The sequence below is a fragment of the Urocitellus parryii genome, chromosome 2 (assembly GCF_045843805.1).
Source record: "Urocitellus parryii isolate mUroPar1 chromosome 2, mUroPar1.hap1, whole genome shotgun sequence".
Taxonomy (NCBI): Eukaryota; Metazoa; Chordata; class Mammalia; order Rodentia; family Sciuridae; genus Urocitellus; species Urocitellus parryii.
In genome coordinates, this window is record NC_135532.1 from 161,427,976 (window position 1) to 161,450,748 (window position 22,773).

Genomic DNA, 22,773 nt, shown 5'->3' on the forward strand with positions numbered 1-22,773 from the left:
AGGGATTTTTATTTTGTCTTTTTCTTTTGATTTGTTGGAGTTAACAGACTTGAGGTAATAATATTTTGTCTTATATATATTGCAAATATTTCCTCCCTTTCTGTCTTTCATGGGTAGAATTCCATCTATTCACATAGTCAAAAATATCCACATATCCCTTTGTGAGACATATATTTCTCAATATTTTTTTGGAGGAAAGTTTAAGTTCAATTTCAAAAATTCAGTATATATTTATTGAGTATATATATATACTCAATAATATATATATATGTATATATATATATACACACACACACATTATGCTAAGCAAAAAAGATATATATAATATAATATATATTATATATATTATGCTAAGCAAGAAAACATAAAAATAAATGCCCTGTGGCATCTGTTCTCATGAATTTTACAATTTAGTGTTGGAGATAAATATTCACAAATACCTATAAAAATCAAGGATATTTCCACAAAATACTATTTTAAGAAGTTCTATGGTGGGGCCATGCCTCACTTAGAATAAGGCATCTGGAAAGATTTTATGGATGCTGTTATACTGAAGAGAAGGCAGGGGTAGGAACAAAGGCAGGAACACCACAAGCCAAAGCAGAAAATTAAACAAGAAAGGACTAGAGATTGATTTCCAGGAAAGTTTGATAATAGGTGTGTGGATCGAAATAAGAGGATCATAGAGGAAGGCAGAACACAAAAGTAGGGTATAGCTGTCTCAATCTTTTACCCATAAATAAGAAACATGGGAATAAAATCACTTCCTAGTCTCCTTGAGAAGCAGTCATTAAGAACACTACTGACTATGAGGAATTAAGTAAAATTTGGAGAGATCATGTAAACCTAGATAGCCTCACCCTGACATGTGATGACAGCTGAAGATGGATTGTCCCTCAGTCCATCCAGCATCTACGTGTGCATTGCTGGGGGATCTGCTGATTTCTGCCTCTCCAGAGCTCTTGCCCAAGAACAGCTGTGGTTTGCAAGTTTTACCATCCTGTAGAGGTGAGAATTAAATAACTTATGCTCTATGACCTCACAGTTTTCTGGGGAGACTGCCAAAGAAAGCATGTTTGGGGTAGAAATCAGAAAAAAAAAAAAAGCAAAATTGAAATAAATTTTAAAACCCAGGCCCAATTATTTTAAGAATAAGGTTTCCTATCCGATCCTCCCTAAGTTCTACCTGCAGGATGAAATGGCTGTCATGGGTTACTGTGGACAGCAACAGGCCGTCTTGAGCTACATTTGATAGGCAGCTGGAGAGTACAGGGATGTGTGCTTTAGTGGAAAATGTTACAAACAGCTGACCTCCTTCGCCTCCACCGAAATGGCGGCCTTCCTCTGCACATTTTATGTAGCTGTGGGGAGAATGACAAAAGACAGATGCTTCTTGCTGGAATGCTAGTTGTTTAATCATTCTTTCTAGTCCCAAGACATTTACTGTAGCTTCTTGGAGCTGACATCTTGGGCTGCTCCTTGGTTTTCAATGTCTTGTAAATGATGTTGCAATTTTCCATTACAAAGAATATGGGGAAAGTCTGTGGCAGAGTCTTTTTCAAAGGTGTCATGTCGTGGATGGTGTTGTCTGGGGCCAAAAGCCTTAAAACTGGGAATGCAGGAATTTTTGGTAAATAAACTGTAAGTTCTTGAAGGGGGACACAAAATACATAACCTCATCTCCACCTGACTCCCACCCATCCTCCCTCAGAACTGCAGAAGCATTCATGTCAACTGAAAGGCTTCACAGCCACACACCAGGTTAGTCTTCCCAATAGCGTGGCCTGCCACATGGTACCCACAAAGGAGGAAACCCGCTTCCTTTCCAGGTTCTGTGGTCCCCACTGAACGCCCGCATGCTGCATGGCAGACTAGATGCCCCTCAGAATCATAGTAAAACTCGTCTTAGTCACAGACCACCCTCCTCAGTAGGTTTCTTGCTCTGTTTTCAGAAAGATAGCAGCATGAAAGAGAAACTGCAAAGTCATGATGTCCTCAAGCATTTTCATCAGGTTACAGGGTAGCAGTAAATGATTGGCTTCTCATGTACATCCTTGTTTTCCCAGGGGGATACTATTCTTACCAACAGGTGAATCGAAACAGCAATTTAGAAAGTGATTTATTTTCTTTTTAATCTAAAAGTCAGAACACTGAATTGAATTTCATCAAGTCCTGTTGTTTTAGCATATCCGGTTACATTTGTTTTTTGTTTGTTTGTTTGTTTTTAATATGAACCTGTGAATATTTTTTCTCTTCCTCTAGTTAAAGTTGCAAATTATCTTGCTTTGCTCTATAGCCTCCCTCTACTGTGCAAAGATGCTCATTTCTTTTCTCCCTGGTGATGATTGTGTCTCTGAAGAGCTCTCTTCAATATGAGGGAGCTTTGGAATAGAGAAGGCACACTAGAAATGGAATCCAGTTCTATGGTACCCATGGGCTCTCTGTTTCTTACATAGGAGAAAAGAATACACACACACACACACACACACACACACACACACACTCATGTGTACAGGAGGTACATTTGGCAGCAGGTAGGCTAAATAATAAGATCTTGTCTTCCTAGACCACTTTCCACAAGGACATTCATAAATATATAAAGATTATCTTCAAAATGCTCTCTTCAGCTACACTAAGTGCTAGTATTATTTTCCTATTTCATGAGGCAAAACCAGAATTAGGAGAAACGACTCAGCTCTGCCAGCTTCACCCAGCTCAGAAAGCGAGTCCCACCCTTCTGAGACTCAGCGACATTATCCATCAGACCCAAGCCTCTCCCAGCCTCTCCGGCTCTCCTCTGCGTACAGACCAATGTTCTTGGCTCCTCATTTGATCTTAAAATCAGTGTTGGGTGAATCAGTCAGAAGATTTGGACATTCTGTTCAGGGAACATTATAAATTCATCAAGAGTTGCTGGATCTGCAAAACTCTCCTGGCATTCTTAGCAGAATAACTGTCCTCTGTCCCCAGATGACTTCATGAAATGTAAGATTTGTATGAGATGATAGTTTCCCCATGGCCTGGAGAGATAACCACCTGACGTATGTCTCTGTTGCCCATGAGGTCTTCTCTTCTGGCAGTCTTTCTTGCCTGTCCTGATCCACCAAGGCATCCTATAAAACTCAACTATTACCATCTCCTTCACTGAGGCTTCACACCCATTCTCCACTTCTACCTTCTTAGCAATGCCCCACATTTATTCAGGTCTCCACTCACATCTCTCCCACCAAGATATGTGTCTGGTGAAAATTGTTGATCTTAGCCCTAGCTCCACCAAAGGTCAATCAACATAAGCATAATATCTGTTTCTTAACTGTCCCGTGGCCTTGACCATCAAAGGAGAGAAGAAGCACATGGGGGTTCTTGGTTTTCACTAGGAAGACAGAATCCAAGAAAGAGAGGGACAGTCCTCTTCCTCTGAAGTGCCATTGTCTGTCTGTTGCCATAGGATGGCTGCCTGCCTCCCTTTGGGCACCAAGAAAAATAGGCCTCTTTCTAAGACCCAGTAGCCACTGAATTCTGAGAGTCTCAGTTTCCTCTTTTGAAAAATGAGGAAGTTGACCTAATTTATCTGTAGCTTCCTTCCAGTTTTAGAATACCAAGTATGCTTCTCAAAGATGCTGGGGAGGGCCTCGGAAGTGCAGAAGGCCAGCTAATTTTATCCATAGCTCTCACAATCTGGAGCCATCAACACTTAACAAGCAGTTGGAGTTTTAAGAATTGGGTGATCTCAACTCTTCATCTGAAGAAATGAGTAGTAATCTTGGTTCACCATGAAGACTCACACTACTTTTTCCCTGCAGCCAGGCTGTTAAAATCCACTCCTACCTCATTCAGTAAAGAAAATGTTTTTACTAAATTAGTGAAAAGAGTAGTACAAGTTTAGGAAGTGAAAAAACTTTTTTTCTCCTTAATTTTAAGTTAGAACATTCCCCACCCACTGCTGATGTAATTGTCTCAAAACCACCCAAGAAGACCTGAAGAATTAGTAAATGGTAGGGCAGTTGTATGGAAAAATTAAAGAAAAAAATTACAGGATTATTTTGCCTTAGGTTAAGTAGCTTTTTAAACTTGCTTCAAAATGTTAAAAGAATTAAGTTGAAGCACCATCTAGTGGCCCTCAATTGTGTCTTGCCACAAGTAGCCCCAGATTTTCTTTAGTTTGAGACCGTGATTAATTTTTCTGTACATGCATATATAATACATATGGGTGCTGAAGAAAGAAAAATAATATGGGTTCCCCCCGCCTCACCATCTTTAATTCTCTTTATGTAGAGATAGGAAGATGGGGGTTGGAAGGAGGGGCTATAGTTTTCTACTCTTCCAGTTAAGTGCCATCAATAACGTCCTGCCAGTGAGAATGGGATAGAGAGGTGGCCTGAATTCACGTAAATCTCTCCCACAAATGATTGAGTCCCTTTGGTGAAAAAAGAATTAACACAACAAAGTCCACTAGATCTCGATTCCTCCGTTTCTCTTACAATGGTATGTTCGTCTTTCCAATCCTACAAAGCAGATATGTCCTCACATGTCTAGTGACAACTAGATGATCTTCTCACAGCCCCAGATTCCCAAGTCCTTTCCCACCCACCACAAGCCACAGCATCATTTAACTTTACATAACCCACCGTTCTTGCAAAATCTTCATAGAAATGGCTCTGTGATTCCTAACCTCTGATGTTATGCCTGTTTTATTACCTCTAAGTCAAGAACAAAAATAGATCACTATATGCACATAAGTAGAACATAACCTGTTCTGGCAAGATTGACAACAAACCTTCAGATTGACCAACTAGGTGTTTATGACAATGAGGATGAAGTTCGGCTTTGTGTACAGTAAAACCCAAAATAGCAGTGCCATGAATAAAATAGTTTATTCTCTTATACAAAGTCAATAGGTAGATGGACTAGGGTTGGTGGGGCAGCTCCATGGTCATCAGGCCCAGGATGCTTCCATCTTTCTTTTTCCATTTTTTTTTTAAATCCATCTCAGTGAATAGTCTTCATCCTCAAGGGTCACTCATAGCTCAAGTTGGCTGCTGGACCTCCAGTCATCACACCAATGTTGCAGTACAGGAAATAAGGAGGAAAAGCAGAAAAGCACCCTTCCTTTCTCTTTCAAAAAGTTTTCCAGAAAATATCACAGAAGATATGCTTATATTTCATTTGCCAAAACTCAACAGGGAGGTGGGCAGGTTGGAGTGAGGAGATTCAGCTATACCCTATGTGGTTCTCACTCCCCCGCAGGCTAGGCCAGACATGTTCTTATTGGAGTAGCAGGCAGAAACATGAAGGACCTCATGAGACCCATGCTCAGATGGTACACTGCCAGTGTTGCCTCATTTTATTGGCCAAAGCAAATTACATATGGTGGATACGCATGTACTCTCCTTATGGAAAGGACTTTGAAATCCACTGAAAGCTTACATGGGTAAAAGGGGGTGTGAACATAATCAGTGGCCACAAAGAGAAAGGGTAGGACCACAATGGACCAGGCAACTTGCAATCTCTGCTGTCTTTTTCAGTCTATTACAGAACTGAATTACAAGACTCCTTCACTTTAAATATGCTATCATAAACATGAAAAAAATCTAATACAAAATCTAATAAATATCTATGATATTTACTAATGAAATTATTTATTAATTCATGTTAGATGACTAATAGAGTAGGCATTAATCTTAGCACTGGTCCTATTATTTACTATTGGCTAGATGTATAACAAGCTTGATTCCTTTTCTTCCAAAGCAGTCAGACCATTTTCCAAGCTCTGTACAAGTTACCATGACCTTCAGACTGAACACTAGACAATGGAATGCGAGTAGAAGTAACTGCTACTCCAAGTCTGGCCTGTAAAATCCTCCCACATAAAATCCTGATGCCTTTTCACCAGGTGACTATACAGAGTACTCTGAGGAAATCAGAGTCATAGCATAAAGAGGATAAAATGCTAGCTTGGAGCAACACCTGTCAAACCACTGTCCCAGACCCGCCAACTACATTGGAGTGTGATCTGAGTAAGAATTAAATTTCTTTGGTGGGCAGCCAAGAATCTAGGATGAAAGCACCACCTAATTAGAGTACTGGACTAGTGTAGTATCTTCCAGTATTAAGCATTCATTTTCTCCCCTACAGTTTATTGAAAACAAAACTAGTAGCCCAAATCACTCACAACTTTACATAAGAAAAGATTCCTTTAGCTGGTGGTACGTGCTGGTAATCCCAGTAACTTGGGAGGCTGAGGGAGGAGGATCACAAGTTTGAGGATAGTCTTAGCAATTTAGCAAGGCCCTAAGAAACTTTAGTGAGATCCTATCTCAAAATAAAAAATAAAAAGGGTTGGGGACATGGCTCAGTGGTGAAACATCCCTGGGTTCAATCTACAGTATGGTGGGGGGAGGGGGCAGAAAGATACATTTAGGTAAAACAACACTTATTACTACAGGATTACCATCTGAATCTGCAGCCTTTCAAGATATTAGGGCTTCACCAATATCTCACCCTTACCCTCATGAATCCATTCCAATCTGTAACTTAGAATGTAAACAACAAATAGTACTAAGACACTTAGAGCTCTAAAAGGTCAGGGGACCTTCAGCATTGTCTCCAAAGACACTGGCAGCTCCTTAGTTGGGAACAATTTATAACTTCTACTAAAATGCAACTATTGCTAAAAAAGACTCTAAGCCATTCTCTTAGAATTCAGTCCAAATATGCAATGTGACTGCCCTGGTACTTGCTAGCAAGAAAAAAAAAAAAAAAGGATAGAAGGTTCGCTACTGGCCAACTTGCAGGCAGTGTTTATAGTGGCTCTAGCCATTGCAACTTTGATAGCATCTCAAGTGGCAAAGGAACCAAGAAGCTGGATGAAAGCACCATCCAAAGGACTGAAGGGGTGTAGAAAAACTGCTCAGCATTGTTGTTTGAATTGCTGAGCCATCTTCTTCTCTAGGCTGGGAAGCAGGATTGTTTTACTTTGTCTAATAAGCATTCACTGAAGGAAAGGGAAGAATAGACAAAGCATCTTTGACTTTTATGACAGCAAATACCAAGCTTTTGCATATGTGTATATACTGTATGTAAAGAGACTGAAACAGCTTGCCAACTTATGTCCATTCTCATAAACGCTTAGGTACAAAAGTATACTTCAGCTAGACGTTGAACATGAGGCTGATTACAAATGGCTGTTTTCTTGTGATGTCTCTTCAACTGACTTCCAGCTCTTCTGATTTTTATTCTCTAGGAAGAAACATAATAATAACAATAATATTAATAATAATAATGCAAGAAACAAGTCATCAGAATCATGGAAACATGGAAGCAAACTCTTGAGAAGTACCAGCAGCCTCTTAACCTCCTGCTGGAATCTCAAGGAGTGTGCTAGGCTAGGACTCTCTTGGTTCAAAATCACAACAAAGCTCTGGCCCCAGTTCTGTGGACACCTCTGCCAGGTCTTCCGGTTGTTCACAAAGCCTAATGTTAAAGAAGCGGCTGAGGCAGCGAATGCAATGTATCATGAAATGTGTCAAGCTCACTCCAGCACAGAAGGAACTCAAAAGTCTCCCAGTGATGTTTGCTTCCTACTGAGTCTTACCAGTTCAATCCTCAGTTCTTACCTGCAACCATTTATCCTCTGGGAGAAAGCAAATCCCACAATGACCAGAATGACCACAAGAAGAGAGAGTTTCGCATAGAGAATGATCAGCAGAGTTGAACCTGGAGATTCTGGTGTTCCGAGACCTTTAGATGTAGTGAAGAGTTAAAAGTCTGTTTGGAGAGTCTTATAATTAACAAATTAGAGTCAATGGTTTAAAAGAATACTTTAAAAATATTCCTAAAAGTTCATAGACTGTCAAAATTTAAAAAAAATTCTAAATTATATTTCAAATATTACTAATGTATCATTATTTCATGACTGAGTTCAGGAACCATATCTTTGTTTTGTACTTGGTACATTTTAACACATATTTTCTGAAAGAATAAAAATATTCTAAGCATTTTTAATTGTTCTAAATATTTAAAAAAAAAGAAAAAGAAAATTTCCCTTGCAAAGTTTAGTCTTATTCTGGATATTTTGGGCATGATCTGATAACACTTTCAACACACAGTGAAATGATTTTGTCACTGAGTAGATAGAACCACTTTAATAAAGTGTTTTATGTCTTCCTACTTTCATTTTACTCATCTGTAAAATGCCCCCTGGGATTTGTTTAAAAGATAAAAGCAGACTAATCGGATCATTATTCTTCAATCTTTTTTTCTATGAAAAGGCACAATGAGGGGATAAGAAGACAATATGATAAGGATGCTGATTCATACTGGAGATGAGTGGGGGATCATGGAAGGAATAGATGAACTTTAGACAGGGCAAAAGAGAGGGAGGGAAAGGGAGGGGGCACAAGGGTAGGAAAGACAGTGGAATGAGAAAGACATCATTACCCTAAGTACATGTATGAAGACATGAATGGTGTGACTCTACTTTGTGTTCAACCAGAGATATGAATGTGCACTATAATTGAAATGCATTCTAGTGTCATATATAACAAATTAGAATAAATAAAATTTAAAAATTTTTTTAAATAAATTTTAAGAAAAGGACAATATGAATGCAGTCCCCAATAAGCTCAGAGTCTAACTAGAGAAGTCAAACCCACACAAATGAAAGAGAAGTCATGAGAGAGCAAATAGTGCTGATGAGCATTAGATTATAAGCCATCTGAGGAATAAGAATGGTTCATCAACTCCGGGGGTCAGAGAGAAGTGGGATTTAAACTGAGCTTTGCTGTCTGCAGTATTAAACAGGTTAAGAGAAGAAGGAAGAATGTATCAAGGGAAAGGAACAACTTAAAGCTTTGAGGATTTGGGGCATAGAGTGAAAAATGTAGATTGGGTTTTCTGATAATCAGAACCTAATTGTGCAATTATTTGTGACAGGTATTAGTGATGTAGAATTGGAAAAAAAAAGTGGTTCCTATTTTCGAGGAACTTACAACATACTGGAAGTCAAAGACATCTGTAGTTGTGATACAAAGAGAAATATAATGTTTTTGTTACCTGGCTCCTGGCACATAACTTCTAAAACCTTGGAAATACCACATAGTAAGAGTATCTTTTGTATGCTAGCAAGATGACTGGTGTCTGGAAGACCTTATATATCTTCAGAATGAGGGTTAGTTATCAGAAAAAGTAAGTCATGAATAGAGTTGTAACATTCAGCCCCCATCACCACCACAACCACCATCACTGAGCTCTAAGGAGGCTAGAGATTGAGTTCATCACCAAATATCAATGATTTAGTCAATCAAGCCTATGTAATGAAGTCTCCATAAAGACAGTGAACAATGGGGTTTTTATAGCTTCTGTGTTAGGAGACAGACATATCCAGGAGCTGGGAGAATGGCTTTCTCTAAGATGGTATGGAAGCTCCAGGCCCCTTCCCCTGTACTTTGCCCTAGGTATCTATTCCATTTGGCTGTTCCTGTGTTGTTTCCTTTGTAATAATGAATAACAGTAAATAAAATGCCTTCCTGAGTTTTGTGAGCCATTCTGGCAGATTATTGAATCTGATCGGAGGAATGTGGGAACTCCTTGAATTTATAGTCAATCAGCTATAAGTACAGGTGGCAACTAAAACCTGTTACTGGTGTCTCAAGTGGGGGCAGTATGTGAGACTGACTCCCTAAGCTGTGGGATCTGTTCTAACCCCAGGAGTTAGCATCAGAATTAAATTGAATTGCAAGACACCTGGTTAATACTGGAGATTTAGAGTATTGGTTGGTGTGCAAAGAAAAGAACCATGCTCATTTGGTGTCATATTGTGAGTGAAAATAGTTCAGAGCCATCAATGACAGACATATGGAAGTACCCTGACAGAGGCACTCGTGAAGCATTATGTCAATGCAGAGAAGAAATAGTTGACTAAGCTTCAGATTAAAGAAAAAGTCATCCCAGAGGAACAATGGCAAACTAAGTCTCAAAACCTCAATAAAAATTGATCAAATGCAATGCAAGAAATGAGCACAGAGAAAGAAGTACATTGTGGGGATGTTGAAGCTGAGTGTAAAAGGCAACAGAGAAACAGAGCAGAATACTTTTGAAAAGCCGAAAAGGACCCACATACCTGGGGTGCAGACTGGAGAAGAGTGAGACATGAGGCAGAGAAGAGCTGCTGTAGTGCAAGCTGTCAAAGGAGTTTAGCTTTCCATGAAGCCAAAGGAGCCTTGGGGGTCATGTAAGTAGAGGAGTGGAACATTTTTCATTTTAGAAAGGTCCCTTGTGAAATAATCCAGGGAATAAATTGAAAGTAAGTAAGCTAAGGGCCAGTAGTCTTGCTCTAAAGCCATTTTGATAATCTTGGTGAGAGATGATCATACAAATAACTAAGATAGAAAGAGAAGCTTCCATATTTAAGAATGATTTCTAAGGTCAAATCAATAAAACAGAGTGACTGGTTTTGAATATGAGGAATAAGAAAGAAGGATGTTGTAGAATCTGTTTAAGTTTCTAGCTTAAGAAATTTATCAAGTTATAAAGTGCATGTATGAATATGTAACCATGAATCCCACTATTGGGCATAATTATGATGCACAAATAAAAATATAGAGAAAAGAAAATAATTGAAGAGAGTGTACAGAAAGATTTGTACAAAAGAATGTACAAAAATTTAAAGTTATAAAACAAACATGCAGAACTCATGAAGGGGTAAAAATATTTGAGTTGCCCTTAATGCATCTAAGTGAACCTGTTCAGTTTCAAGTTGGGAGAGCTAAGAAGCAAAATCTGGGCAAAAAGAAAACACAGATTTGAGAGCTAAGAATTAGCTGATAGATGAAGCAATGGGTATGATTTTGAGGTTATTCAAGGAACATAGATAAGTGAGAATCAGGTCAAGGATGTAACCCATAGAAATACTTTCATTCATAGAATGAATACATGAAAACAAATAAGTCAACTGAATGTTAAGAAGAGAACCAAGGGATGGAAAACAAAATCAACATACAAAAATCAGTAGCTTTCCTATATGCCAACAATGAATTTGCTAAGAAATCCGGAAAATAATCCCATTCACAATAATTTCAACAAAAATAAAGTACTTAGGAATGAAACTAACCAAGGAAATGAAAGATGTCTACAATGAAAATTTTAGAATATTGAAAGAAGAAATTAAATAAGACACAATATAGAAAGACTTCCCATTTTCATGGATAGGCAAAATTAATATTGTTAAAATGGCCAAATAACCAAAAATAATGTACAGATTCAGTGCAATCCCTATTAAAATAGAACTAGAAACAGCAGTCCTAAATTTCATTTGGAAGAATAAAAAATGCACTATAGCAAAAGTAATCCTAAACCAAAAAAAAAAAAAAAAGCAATTCTGGAGACATCACAATACCTGATCTGAACTTGTACTACAGACATATAGTAACAAAAACTGCATGGAACTAGCATAAAAACAGACACATAGGGCTGGGGATGTGGCTCAAGTGGTAGCGCGCTTGCCTGGCATGCGTGCGGCCCAGGTTCAATCCTCAGCACCACATACAAAGATGTTGTGTCTGCAGAAAAATAAAAAATAAATGTTAAAAATTCTCTCTCCTCTCTCTCTCTCTCTTAAAAAAAAAAAAAAAAAAAACAGACACATAGACCAATGGTACCAAACAGAAGACACAGAAACAGATTCACACACATCTACAGTCATGTGATCCTTGACAGGGGTGCCAAAAACAGACATTAGAGAAAATACAGGCTTTTTAACAAATGGTGCTGGGGAAACTGGTTATACTAATATAGAAGAATGACACTAAATCCTTATTTCTTTACTTTGTCCAAACATCAACTCAAAGTGGATCAAAGACCTAGGAATTAGACAACAAATTTGGTAACTCATTAAAGAAAATGTAGGGTCAACACTCTAACATATAGGCATAGGCAATGGCTTTCTCAATAAGACTCCTAAAGTTCAGGAAATAATACCAAGAATTAATGAATAAATGGCATCAAATTAAAAAAAACTTCTGCACAGCCAAGAAAATAATTAAGAAGGTGAAGGGAGAACCTACAGAATGGAAAAATATCTTTGCTAGCTACTCTTTGGAGAGATAATTACTATCCAGTATATGTTAAAAACTCAAAAAAACTTAACACCAAAAACAACCCAATCAATAAATGAGCAAATGAACTAAACAGACATTTCTCAAAAGAAGAAATACAAATTACAACAAACATATATATTTAAAAAGTATCCAATGCCTTTAGCAATTAGGGAAAGGCAAATCAAAACTACATTGAGATTTTATCTTCACTTAGAATAGCAGTAAGCAACAATACAAACAATAATATATGTTGGTGATGATGTGGGGGGAAATGAAACACTTTTACACTGTTGTTAGAATTATAAATTAGTACACTACTACAGAGATCAGAATGGATATTCCTCAAGAGACTAGAAATGGAATCACCATGTGACCCAGCTATGCCACTCCTTGGTATTTATCCCAAAGAAATAAAGTCAGCATACTACAGTACATGCATACCCATGTTCATAGTAGGACAATTCACAATAGTCATATTTTGGAATGAGCCTGGGGATGTCAATGGATGAATAGATAAGAAAATGTGGTATGTATACACAATAGAGTTTTATTTAGTCATAAGGAATGAAATTATGTCATTTTCAGGAAAATGGATAGAACCTGAGAGCATTATGTTAAGCAAAGTAAACCAAACTCGGAACATCAAGGGTCCTGTTTTTTTTTTTTTTTTCCTCATATGTGAAAACTGTAGAGGAAAAAGGTTGCAGGGAGGGTCTCATGTCTCATGAAAATAGAAGGGACACCAGTAGAATAGAGGAAGGGAACCAGAGGGCATAGAAAAGAGAAATACAGGGAAATGATATTAACCTAATTATAATGCTATGTCATGTGCATTAATCTCACTATTATGCATAATTATCATTCATCAAAAAATATACAGAAGAAAAAGGAAGAGAATCAAGTGAGAATGGGAGGGAAACACATGAGAAAGGAGGAGTGACCATACTGAATATTAACAAAAAATAAATCAACTATTAAGAATTAATAAATATTATTTAAAGTTACCAATTATTCAACATCATTGAATGGTAAATATTTAACATTAATATTTGTGAAAACTTACAATAAAGCTAATTAAGCTAACAAAGAAAAATTTATATTTTATTTGACATCTGGGGAATATTTGATGCTTTTTGTCCAACTACTTTCTGGGACGGTAGACATAAAGGAATAAATGTCAAGGGATAGATGTGAGGTAACATAAAAGAGACAATAAATGTAGGTTTCGTTTTGTAAAGAATCTTAGACATGAATAAAAGACAAGAGCTAGAGTGAAGAAGTAAGAGCATCAAGTTCTTAAACAAAAAACAAACTAGAAAAATTACAAACCAGGAAGCAGATCTATGGATAGACTCCTCTTGCCAGTCAAATGGGAGACTAAGCAGGTCATAATAGATACGTGTCTATCTGAATAGTGGCACATACTCCCGGCTACCACTGTGTCACTGTCATAGAATTGTCTGTGTGATAAAATCCCCCTCTGGTGTCCAAATAGTCTGTGCAGCTGACTTGTCTGCATCTGCCTTTAATACCCCAGTTCTATTCTGCCCTGAAAGCAGGGACTTCAGGGGACACTGAAGAGATGTAAGGGAAATCATGCTTCAGTCTTAACATAAGAAATATGAAATTTAGAGACACTTAATTCAGTCACAAATCTGATGATCTGAAATATCATATTTACAACATATGACATACCTTTCTTTTTTATTTTCTAATATTTATTTTTTAGTTTTCGGTGGACACAACATCTTTATTTTATTTTTATGTGGTGATGAGGCTTGAACGCAGTGCCCCATGTATGCCAGGTGAGTACACTACAGCTTGAGCCACATCCCCAGCCCAACAACATATGACGTTCTTTACCTAAGACTTGGAGGTGATATCCACGACGGAAATTCCCATGATATGCTGCCATTTGACACCTAAAATATCCATCATGAGTGATGGCTGTTGCATAAATCTGAAGGTGAGGACTCTGGTCAGGTCTGGAGGCCCAGGTTATTCTCCTGTCAACACAGCTGGTTTTGATGGTCTGATTTGTTTCCCTGTTGTGAGCAATTTTGCATGAAGGCTTGTTTCTGAAGCGTATTTGCCATGTTGTTATCAGTACTCTTGTCAATGGAATACAAGGGCAATAGAGCACCACCTTGGTACCCATCTCCACAGACAGTGAAGTGGTAACTGGACACACATGCATACATACACAAGGAGAATGAGAAAAGAAAGCCTTGATAAAGGACCTGTGTGTGTGACTTATCCACCACACATTACATGAAGTCCTAGTACAACATTGCTTAGCTGGCGATCTTACTCCAGAAATACTAGATTTACATAAGAAATTAACATTCACAAAATATACGTAATGTACTAAAGGAAATTCAGATATTAACAATTTTCTCCTATAGTATGAATTATTAGGGAAACTATGCATTATAAAATATGTTGAAATTAAATCAGGAGTTTCAATGTCTAGAAACAGACAGGAAGACAGAATTCTAAATTAAATGACAAAGACAGTGTTCTAATACTAATATTTTGGCAGTGAGCAATACTGATTTTATCGTACAATTCATGCTCCTAGGGAGATAAAATAAAATGGAATAATTATCAGGCGGTGATCTCCCCCTGAGGTTTGATGAGTACAAAACTATCAGTAACATCAAATCTAAATGCCTGTTACTAAGGGTGCAATTCCAGACAACATAAATGTGGGAAGTATGTGGCACTTTTACTAAAGTTAAATAATATAGCATTTAGATTGAGCATGATGGAATTTTTTAATTTTTTATAATTTACAAATCACAAGTCAGTAAAACCAATATATCTTGAAATAATATGCAGTTTCACCAGTTCAGCCATTCCATGAAAATGAAAAATGATAATGCCTAGTGAAAAGAGACCTTCAAAATATTTATTTATGGTAAAAAAGTAGCTTGGTGTATAAAAAAAATAAAAAACTTTCAGTTTTTACTGTAAATGTGTGACATTATCAAACATAGTATCTGGAGAAGTTTCCCTTCCTTCTTGTTTAGAGCAACATATATCCAGAGATAAATGAATTATGACGTGTGCTCACATATTTTGCTGCAGCATGTTCAATCCAGTTCTCAGGATTAAATATAAAAGTTGACCCCTTGTGTCCATGTTTTAAAGCAAAACTTGAGACTTGTAACCTACAAACATCTTCTAATATAGAATCTCACAATTCCCATAAACCAGCATAAACTGTCCATGACTGAGCATGGTTTACTGAGAGGTGATTACTCAACCAATGCACCTGCCACAACTCACCTGTAACAAAGGTAAGGTCAGTGATGTCATCACTGTAACACAGGCAGAGCGGCTATGGTGGAGCAAACCTTTTGTGTGAATGAAACTTTCTTACCCTAAAATCTACAATTAGTATCTGTCCTTTCCTGTTTTAGTATCACTCTTTTCTGGGTACTCAAGCCTTTGCATTTTGTGGTCAACTAAAGATCATGTAACTAGATGAAGAAAGAGATAGGACTTGAACACAGTCCTGACAGAAAGTCAAACCCACACTCTTCCCACCACTCTAACTTAACACAGGTGTAGCAGCAAGTAAGACTGTACCTTGTTCAGGGAGCAAGTAGTGGTAGTGTCACTTGGGACACCTCATACCAAAACACAAAGATTGCCATATTCTAAAGCCAGACAAGGGGCTGCCCATCAGCCACTGTTTCTAACAAAGTTCCACTCTCCATCCCCTCCGTGCTGGCCCTCGATAAGGAAGCATATTACCTTCCATAAGGGGTAATGCCATCTGCTGTCCATCCAAGCATGAACTACTTGAATCTAGAGAATATTTAGAGAAGAGTAAATGAGATCAATTTGACATGCTCAAATGGAGGGGAAGACAGTATTTCTCCATATTCTCCTTCAACATGAGAGACAATTGGTTAACCATCACGAAAATTATATAACCATTGCAAAACACAAATTATAAGTTATGCCATCTAGTAATAAAACTATGTTAATATGTTGAAAATTATATTCAGAAGGTATTAATCAAAGGTTTCACATTTTTCAGACACCTAATCTTGTCAACCATTTACACAAGGTAACCCTGTCTCCCTTCTCCAGCCAGAGGGATTGGTCCAGGGTGGGCATCTCACATGAACTGATCTGACTCAACTCCTTTCTCCATATGCCACTCCCTAATTAAAGTTGTTTGGTCTAATGATGGGACTCTCACTTGACAGATAAAGCAGAGCCTTTTCTCAAGGATTTTAGAAACAGAATTGAGAAGACTTCATTTGTCTACCCTTTTCCCATATTTTTCCTACTTTGGAAGATAAAAAAATATGGAGGGGAAATGATGCAGAATAAGAGGGAGGAACAGAGGTGAGAGTCCTTATCTACTTCAATGTTCTAATTTCATAGTTCCAAGACCCACATGCAATAGTTCCCTTGGGTGCTATAATATTTTTTATAATGAAAATAATCCTGAGCACCTTCATAGTAAAACTAGAGATTCCTGAGTCAAGGATCCAGACATTAGGAAGGGTGGAGCTGAAGTGCCAAACCAAAGAGCAATATTAAAGGAAAGTCTGAGCTATGAACAGTGGAATGTGTGAACACACACAGCATTCTCCCTTCCCAGAACACCAGGGTCAGGTTTATTCTTCCAGGGTAAAGCACTAGAGAGTAATTCTCCAAAGAGTCTGAACAGTCCCAGAGAAAAAGACCTTCAGAAATGTAAGGAAGAATCAATTTTTTTAAAGATAAAAATCATTTACCTTCTTGTTCATGTATCAAAACTTATTAGTTTGTAAATTCCACCATCAGATAATACAGCTTTGAATTGGTTCTTTAGTGCTCAATTTGAAATTTATTGAGAGCAAGGATTACCAAAGGGTTAATAAAAGTATTGTACGTGGGGAAAAAAGATGAAAAACAAACCAATATCCAGGAGAAAAAAGGAGCTCAGATTAAGTAAACATAGGATCAAGCAGAAGATTGAGGCAAGGAGAATGTCCAGGCCCATAGCTTTGCAGAAAGTCAAGCGACCAGCAAAACTTATTAGTCTCAGAGGGAAATAAATATTACTAGGTGTTCTCTAGTTCAGTCAGTGAGATCAATAATAAGTAACAATAGGTATATATATCATTAAGGAATCCCCAAAAAGTAAAGCAATTATGAAGTCCAGGAAAAACAAGAAGTTATTCAAAAGAGAAAGAATTACTTTATTTCTTGATTCAGCACTTAACAACAAATTAATGCAAACATTGGCCACTTAAGTTAATGAAGTGCTGATATATTAATAACATGAAAGATGAGGAAAGGGAGTAAGATAAGGTTAAATCTTCATCTACCATAAGAGAAAGTGAATACATAAAGTCTAAATTCAACACACTAAGAAACAGCACTGTGAGAATGTGGTTTAAGAAAATAGAGTTAATTACCACAAGAAACACTTAAAGATTTCAAAGTACTTCCCTCTGGGGATTTGAATGAGGACACAGTTGTGGGGTTGGAAAGGCACTAATAGGGCTGGTATCTTTCAGTTACTGACTTATGGAACAATTTGACTTTTAATTCTGTATGTTACATTGATGTTAATAATATTTAAATTTTTAAATAAAAGTAAATGAAGGTAGGATTGAAGCAGAGAACCAAGAAACCAAATTACAGATGTGATTATAAAAGCATTTAAGAAATTTTATCAGGAAGAGCCTAGAGGAGACATTTTACCACACTAAAGTTCATGAAGGCAAATGTTTTGAATAACTTTATCCTTTTACTAAAACCATAAGCATTTTTTTTAAAATTATACTTTATCTTTCAATTAAAACCATGAATAATAAGGGAAGAAAGTGCCCCAAACAAAGATGCTACAATAATAGAATCCATTGACAGCACAGTACATGAAATGTCACAGACACAATTAATATAGTCAAAATGGCCATACTGCCAAAACTGTTACACAGATTTAATGCAATTCCTATTAAATGCCCATGACATTCTTCATAGAACTAGAAAAAGCAATCACAAAATTCATTTGGAAAAATAAGAGACCCAGAATAGCCAAAGAAATTCTTAGCAAAAAGAGTGAAGCAGGAGGCATCACAATACCAGACCTTAAACTATACTATAAAGCTATAGTAACAATGAATGAATAAAGAATATGCAGTATATATGTATCATAGAGTTTTACTCAGCCAAAAAGCAGAATGAGTTTATGGCATTTGCTGGTAAATGAATGGAACTGGAGAACATTATGCCAACTGAAACAGGCCAGACTCAGAAAGTCTTTTTATTTTGGAAACTAGAGATTAAAGTGGAGGCTAAAGTGGAGTATCTATAAATGAAATTTCTCTGTACATTCTTTTTTCCTTTCTGACATAATGCCTCTAAAAGAATGGGGGAGAAAAAAACTAGAATTACTAACCAGGAAGCAGATCTATGGATTGACTCCTGTTGCCAGTCGGGTGGGAGACCAAGCAGGTCACGGTGGACACGTTGCAATCTGGATAATGGCACCTACTCCTGGTCGTCACTGTGCCATTGTCCTGGTATTCTTTCCCAGTGACACAATCCCCCTCTGGGGCCCAAAAAATCTGGGCAGCTGGCCTGCCTGCAATTGCTTTGCACTCCACAGTTCTATTCTTCTCCAGAGACAGGGTCACTTCAGGGGACACTGCAGAGATGGAAGAAAAATCATGCTTCAGTTTCAACATACGGTTATGGGATTACAGAAACATCTGTTTCAGTCACAAATCCAGTTAACCCAAAATATCACAGTAGACGACATTCTTTACCTAACACTTGGAGGTGATACGTATGTTCAAAATTTCCATCAGTTGCTCCCATTTCACACCTGTAATCCCCTTCATGTGAGATGGACACTGGATGGATCTGAAGTTCAAGATTCTGGTCAGGTCTGGAGGCCCAGGAGATTCTCCCATCAGTACAGTTGTTTTTCCCAGACTGATTTGTTTCTCTGTTGAGGGACATGCTGCACGAAGGCTTGTCTCTGAGGTGTATTTTCCATGTTGTTAGTATCAACCCTGATGTTGGTGGAATACGAGGGCAACAGAGCACAGCCTTTGTACCCATCTGCACAGACAGCCAAGTGTTATCTGGACACACACAAGGAGAATGAGAAAAGAAGCCATGATAAAGAACTTTGTGTTTTCAATTTGTTCACAGAAGATTACATAAAGTTGTGCTAGAACCTTGCTTTCCAGTTGATCTTATTCCCGAAATATTAGACTTATACAATAAATTAACATTCACAAAATATATATAATATACTATACCAAATCCAAATGTTAACCAATTTCATCCAGTATTATGCATTACCATGGAAAGAAAATGCATTATAAATATGTTGAAATTAAATCAGAGTTTTGATATCTAAAAACAGACTGACATAAAAAAGAGTTATAGATAAAATGACAATTTAGGACAAGTAATGTCCTAAATCTGATGTTTTAGTGATGAGCAATGTTGGATTAGTCACAAAATATATGCTCCTTGGGAAACAAAAGAAAACAGAATATTAGTTATGTGGTTGTCTCCCCTTGAATTTTGATAAATGTCAAAAAAACCTGGTAGCATCAAAACTGAATATCTGTCCCTCATGGTAACATTTAAGATAAACATGCATCTAGAAAGTATATGATACTTTCATTAAAAGTAACTCAGATGGAATTCAGGTTGAACTAGTTGGAAACATTTTATATTTTTAGAGAATAACAAACTCGGTGAAATCAACAGATTTTAGTATAATCTGTTATTTCATCAGATTAGTAATTACATATAAAAGAAAAATGACAATGCCTAGTGACAAGAGTTGTCTACATATATTCACTTCAGGTGAAAAAGAAATGTGCTATGTAAATTAAGAAACAAAAACCAAAATTTTTACTGTTTTGGAAATTTTTCATAAAAAAGGATTTTATTGCAAAGGTGTGATATTATCATAGACTTTAGATATTTTTTTCTTCCTTCTTGTTTAGACCTACATATACCTACAGATAGATTAATTATGACCTGCGCTTATGTATTTTGTTTTAGTATGTTCAATCCAATTCTCAGAATTTAATATAACAGTTGACCCCTTGTGTCTATCTTTTAAAGCAAAATTTGAGCCCTCTGACCTATAAATATCATCAAACATAGAATCTCACACTTCCCATAAAACAGCATAAGCTGTCCATGACTGAGCATGGTTTACTGAGAGGTGCACCTGCCACAACTCACCTGTAATAAAGGTGAGGTCATTATGTCATCACTTTAACACAGGCAGGGCAGCTATAATAGAGCAAACCTTTTATGTGAATGAAACTTTCTTTCACTAAAATCTACAATTAATACCTGTCCTTTCCTGTTTTAGTATCACTCTCTCTTTTGTGAATACAAGTGCTTGCATTTCATGGTCAACCAAACATCACATAACTAGATGAAGAAAGAATGCAACCTGAACTCAGTCCTGACAGGAAGTTAAACCCATGCTCTTCCTACCACTATAACTTGACAGAGGTGTAGCAGCAAATAAGATTGTGCCTTGTTCAGGGAGCAAGTAGTGGTAGGGTCACTTGGGGCACCTCAACCACAACATTCAGATCACCACATTGAAAAGTTAGTCATAGGGGTGGCCTGCAACCAGGCCATCAGCCACTGTTTCTAACAAAGTTCCACTCTCCATCCCCTCAGTGTTGGCCCTTGATAAGGAAGCATATTACCTTCTGTAGGGCTGAGTGTCTGATTTCCATCCAGGCATGAACTAATTGAATCTAGAGAATATTTAGAGAAGAGTAAATGAAATCAATTTTATATGCTCAAATAAACTAGAAGCCATTATTTTTCCATATTCTCCTTCAACATGAGAGACAATTGGTTAACCATCAAGAAAATCATATAATCATTGCAAAACAGAAATTAGAAATTATGCCATCTAGCAATAAAAGTAATTTAAGGATCAATATAGTTTAAATGTACAAGGGAAGAAAAAGATTACTATGATAATTATAGTAAAAGAAAGTGTGAATAGTTACATTAGTTTGGTCAGAAAAGATTTCAGAACAAGGAAAAGTATCAGAGTTAACAACAGGCATTGTGTAAGGGTAAAGTGATCAATTCTCCAAGAAGACTTAATAATTCTTAACACATATATACCTAACAACAGAGTGTCAAAATGTGTGAGGCTAAACTGATATAATATTAAGAAGAAATCAAAATGGACAGAACCAACAGGCATAAAATCAGGAAGGACACCCATATCTGAACTCAATAGTCCCATCAATCAACTGGGTATAACTGACCTCTCTAGACTACTTTCAACAGCAAGGAGATACATATTCTGTTTTTAATAGTTTTTAAAATTAGTCTTTTGGATATACATGACAGATTCACAGTGGTATATTGATACATGTACATAGGAAAAGTAGGTCAGATTCATTTTACTGTACTTTTATTATCCCACCCCTCCTCACTTCACATCATCTAGCAATCTATTTCCGGCCATATATCCAAAAGATCTGAAATGCATATGTCATGTATATCTGCACTATTCTGTTAATTTCAGCATTATTCAAAATAGCCAAGATATGCAAATACTTAAATGTCCACCACTGGGTGAATGGACAAAACAAGTATATATACATATATATCTTCCACTTTACACACACACACACACACACACCAGAATAGCCTTTTAAAAAGAAGGAAATTTTGTCATTCATGACAACAGAGATGGAAGTGCTAAGTGAAATTATTATGCTAAGTGAAATAAGTCAAATACAGGAAAATGAATACTATATTATCTCACTTTTTTTAAAGAGAGAGAGAAAAAAATTTTAATATTTATTTTTTAGTTTTTGGTGGACACAACATCTCATCTTTATTTTATTTTTTATGTGGTGCTGAAGATAGAACCCAGCGCCCTGCATGCCAGGTGAGCGTGCTACCGCTTGAGCCACATCCCCAGCCCATGATCTCACTTTTATATAGAATCTAAAAAGATAGATCTCATAGAAACAAAGAGTAAAAACATGGTTTCCAGACACTGGAGGTTTGTGGGAGGAACAGCAAAAGGTAAGGTGTTGGTCCAAGGGTAAAAATTCTAATTAGACTGAAGGGATAAGTTTTAATGGTCTATTGTACTGCATGGTGACCACAGTTAGTGCATCACTGGAGTAAGAGACATCAGAAGCTGTGTGCCAGATAGTGCACAAATTTATCACTACGGGACAATTCAAAAAGCATCTTACAATTGAATCAAGAGAATCCTTGTCCCTATTTAAAGATGGTTTTATTTTCTTCTAAAAATGTCAAAATATCACACTTACCAGGTACCATGATAATGATGGAGGTCAGTAACCTCAAAGCCAAAGTACTCTTCAAAGTATGCATTTGGAGTGGTGTTCTACTTAAACACAAATCCACTGTGAATCAATCTCTGGGCTCATTGAATCTCTCCCTTCTGGTCACTTGTGTTTGTTTACTCTCAGTTCAACAGGATTACATGTTATTTCTCCTTTTCATTTTGTTTATTGTTATCTTCATTTTCTTTCTGTATGATTTTCACTGATTAGTCATGGGAAGGAAATACAATTAGTTTTGGTGAGTGATAACGGAAAAAAGCCAAGAATCATTGATTCTCCCATAGCACTAAAGTAACAAAATTAATTACATAGCAATTTATGGGATA

The 22,773-nt window shown here is 37.0% G+C and overlaps 2 protein-coding genes across 2 annotated transcripts; both read right to left on the reverse strand.

Moving 5' to 3' along the window:
• Nucleotides 1-1,440: 1,440 nt before the first annotated feature.
• Nucleotides 1,441-14,292, reverse strand: LOC144253424 (cell surface glycoprotein CD200 receptor 1-like). Its single transcript, XM_077795529.1, has 3 exons — nt 13,950-14,292; nt 7,617-7,740; nt 1,441-1,609 (listed from the first exon to the last, which is right to left on the reverse strand). The coding sequence occupies exons 1-3, from the start codon at nt 14,290-14,292 to the stop codon at nt 1,441-1,443; spliced, it is 636 nt and encodes a 211-aa protein (XP_077651655.1).
• A 4,210-nt stretch (nt 14,293-18,502) lies between these two features.
• On the reverse strand, nt 18,503-22,421 carry LOC113187351 (cell surface glycoprotein CD200 receptor 1-like). The gene is made up of 3 exons (XM_026395091.2): nt 22,412-22,421; nt 18,878-19,198; nt 18,503-18,756 (listed from the first exon to the last, which is right to left on the reverse strand). Exons 1-3 carry the CDS (start codon nt 22,419-22,421, stop codon nt 18,503-18,505), a joined length of 585 nt encoding a protein of 194 aa, XP_026250876.2.
• Between the last annotated feature and the right edge of the window lie 352 nt (nt 22,422-22,773).

Coding starts and splice junctions, on each gene's coding strand:
- LOC144253424 (XM_077795529.1), bottom strand. CDS start 14,292: ATGCATGTGTGTCCAGTTACCACTTCACTGTCTGTGGAGATGGGTACC. Junction 7,741..13,949: donor CCAAGTCTTAGGTAAAGAAC/GTCATATGTTGT, acceptor CTACATCTAAAG/GTCTCGGAACACCAGAATCT. Junction 1,610..7,616: donor CAGAGGATAAATGGTTGCAG/GTAAGAACTGAG, acceptor CTGCATTCCCAG/TTTTAAGGCTTTTGGCCCCA.
- LOC113187351 (XM_026395091.2), bottom strand. Junction 18,757..18,877: donor GTATCACCTCCAAGTGTTAG/GTAAAGAATGTC, acceptor CCATCTCTGCAG/TGTCCCCTGAAGTGACCCTG.